General features: G+C 40.0%; 1 protein-coding gene across 1 annotated transcript in view; it reads left to right on the top strand.

Moving 5' to 3' along the window:
* Positions 1 to 3249, top strand: part of LOC106877673 (glycine receptor subunit alpha-2) — a 23286-nt gene that overhangs the window by 12106 nt on the left and 7931 nt on the right. The window contains exons 4-5 of the mRNA XM_052968081.1: positions 1144 to 1211; positions 2299 to 2503. Coding sequence (XP_052824041.1) covers positions 1144 to 1211; positions 2299 to 2503 — 273 coding nt within the window. The remainder of the gene's footprint in view (positions 1 to 1143; positions 1212 to 2298; positions 2504 to 3249) is intronic.

The raw sequence follows: 3249 nt of genomic DNA, 5'->3' as shown, positions 1-3249 counted from the left end.
TATATATATATATATATATGTATATATATATGGCTTAATGAAAAGAGGAGGAGCAGCACCTATGACATTATGCAGGTTTTCTGAGACTAAGGTGGGAAGGAGAAAGACGCCATCACATATCACACTTAAAAGTATTGTAGTAAAAGGCAACACATCACGATATCTGCTGACCTCAGACCGGAAGAGAATTAGCCCGATGATGGCAACATTCATTGTGAACGCCATTAACGGTTCGCAAAAGCCGGGTGCTGGTGTTAAACCGTATGAGAGGTTAGATTTAAATTCCAAAAAACCCACACAGTACACCAGATTGGTTTCCGTAAAGTTCGGTTCGGATTGTACCAACCCTAGTCTATGGAAGAACGCATTCGTTTAAAGTCACAGGCAATCGAATCGAATCAAAGAATTTCTTTACCGCACAGCTATGGTTACACTCATAATGTCAATTGATATCGGTTTCAAATTTGATACAAGGCCAGCAATTTAGGAGGAGAGAGTAAGTCAATTACACTGATCCCAGTGTTCCACTAGTACTTAATTTATCGACCCCGAAAGGATGAAAGGTAAAGTCGACCTCAACGGAATTAGAACTTAGAACGTAAAGACGGACGAAATGCTTCTAAGCATTTTCCCCGCGAGGTAACTACTCTGCAAGATCATCGCCTTGTAACAAGATCAACAGATACTGATTGGCGCATGGCTCAGATCAATAGATATTGAAGGCGCATGGCTCAGTGGTTAGAGCGTCGAGCTTACGATTGTGAGGTTGTGAGTTCGAATCCCGGACCGGACTGCGTGTTGTGTTCTTGAGCAAGACACTTTATTTCACCTTGCTCCAGTTCACTCAGCTGTAGAAATGAGTTGCGACATCACTGGTGCCAAGCTGTATCGGCCCCTTTGCCTTTCCCTTGGATAGGGAAGCCGGTATGCATGGGCGACTGGTGGCCTTCCATAAACAACTTTGCACGGACTTGTGCCTGGGAGGGTAACTTTCCAGGTGCAATCCTATGGTCAGTCATGACCGAAGGGGGTTTCAGCAGATACTGATTGGCTAATTGATTAACTGGACTTACCGTCGCTCCCCACCACCTTTACCTATACATTCCACGAATGATGTAACATGTTGCATTTGTTCTCTTGCAGAGATTCCAACCGAGGTCAGAGTTCATCTTTATATCTATAGTATTGATTCGATATCTGAGTCAGCAATGGTAAGTAAACACTCCCAACATTCATTTCACTTAAGATTGTTTGGCCTGAAATCTGCAGTTAGCAGCCATTGTGTGTTTGTTCCTTCTCGAGCTATGCCTGGGTCATAACGGCCGGTTTTTCCGGTTTCATTGGCGTATAGGTTCCCCACCTGGACGGGACACCGGTCCGTCACTGGTGAGGTGCTAGATGCAGGAGGAAAGAGTGAGAGAAAGTTGTAGCGAAAGAGTCAGCAGAAGTTCGCCATTACCTTCTACCAGAGACGCGTGGAACTTTGATGTTTTCCTCATTAACGCACACATCACCTAGTCTGAGATTCGAACCCGCGATTCCTCAACCAGCAGTCCGCTGCTCTAACAACTAGGTCATGTGCCTCCACTAACAGCCATTACAGACCTGAAATTTTCGGTAGACGGTGTTCACAAAAGGCTCTGATTGTTCAATATTCTTGTTCTAACTCTTCGCAGCTTCAAAGGAAACTATAAGGTGATGCACAAGGACTGAGGTGAGAGTGCATTGCGTCTTAAAGCAGAAACAACTGTAAGCTAATGAAGTTCCCTCTTCCTCTGTCATTTATTAAACTACATATATGCATATATATCACATATATACATATATACATATAACATGGATGTTTACTGTTGGAATGGAACTATACTCCAAGTACTTTTTCTTCTTTGTTCTTTCTTCTACGCATCGCTCTTATTTATTACTACAAATCTCCTCTCATAGATGTAATAATCCATTCTTCTACTATTACCGTCTCCGATGAAGGGATACATTGAATTTTCCCTGAAACAGCTGTAAGACATTATACATAAAATATAATTCTACTTATGCCTTTGGTCTCTTTATCTTATTCTTTTTTATATATAGACAAATATATATATATATACATTTAGATATGCATATATGTGTGTGTGTGTGTGTATGTATGTATGTATATATATATACAGAGAGAGAGAGAGAGAGAGAGGTGGGGATAGATAGATAAATATTAGTGTGTGTGTGTGTGTATTAAACTAGCTTAACTCATGCTTTCACAAAATAAGCCTTATAGTCAGATTTTCATTTCTTCTATTCTGACAGGATTACACAATGACTTTTATCCTCACCCAGATATGGAATGATCCCCGTTTAGACTATTCCAGCTATCTCGAAGACCAGTTCCTCGAACTGAACACCAAATTCATTGAGAAGCTTTGGGTACCTGATTTATATTTTGCAAATGAAAAACATGCTTCGTTTCACCTGGTTACGATGCCGAACAAGATGATCCATCTTTACAAGAATGGTACAATAAAGTACCGAGTCAGGTTTGTGAATTTCGATATTTTTCTTGAAATACAGAAATCACCTCTAGTTATTGATTGCCTGCGTGCATGTCTGTTTGTCTAAGAATCCAGTCTTGACCAAATGGTTAAGAATTTCGCTTCAAAACCATGATGTCCTCTTATTTTCCGATGTCTGTGAGGTACTTTTGGCAATATCAATACAGTTGGTAAGATTAATTCGACTGATTGATATGGTGTTGGAACGTCTATAAGCCATTGTTTTCTGGAGATAAAATTTAAAAACTTCCAAAAGGTGGTAATTCCAATGGCGTGACGCTCTGGGAGGAAAGATTACGAAAATGATAATACCTTGCATCGACAGAAGGCTAAAACTCTATTTAATTTTTTTTTTTTTGAATAGGAGGGAACGGTCAATAATATTAACCTCAGTATTTGACCGGTCTTTATTATATCAATAAGGGACAAAATGTAAAACCAACCATTGATAATGACCAATACTCTTTTATTACTCTTTTATTTGTTTCAGTCATTTGACTGCGGCCATGCTGGAGCACCGCCTTTAGTCGAGCAAATCGACCCCAGGACTTATTGTTTGTAAGCCTAGTACTTATTCTATCGGTCTCTTTTGCCGAACCGCTAAGTTACGGGGACGTAAACACACCACCATCGGTTGTCAAGCGATGTTGGGGGACAAACACATACACACACATACATACATACATATACATATATATATATATATATA

This window comes from Octopus bimaculoides, chromosome 5 (assembly GCF_001194135.2).
Source record: "Octopus bimaculoides isolate UCB-OBI-ISO-001 chromosome 5, ASM119413v2, whole genome shotgun sequence".
In the NCBI taxonomy this organism is placed as follows: Eukaryota; Metazoa; Mollusca; class Cephalopoda; order Octopoda; family Octopodidae; genus Octopus; species Octopus bimaculoides.
The sequence above is the reverse complement of the archived record's forward strand: the minus strand, read 5'-3'. Positions and strand labels throughout refer to the sequence as shown.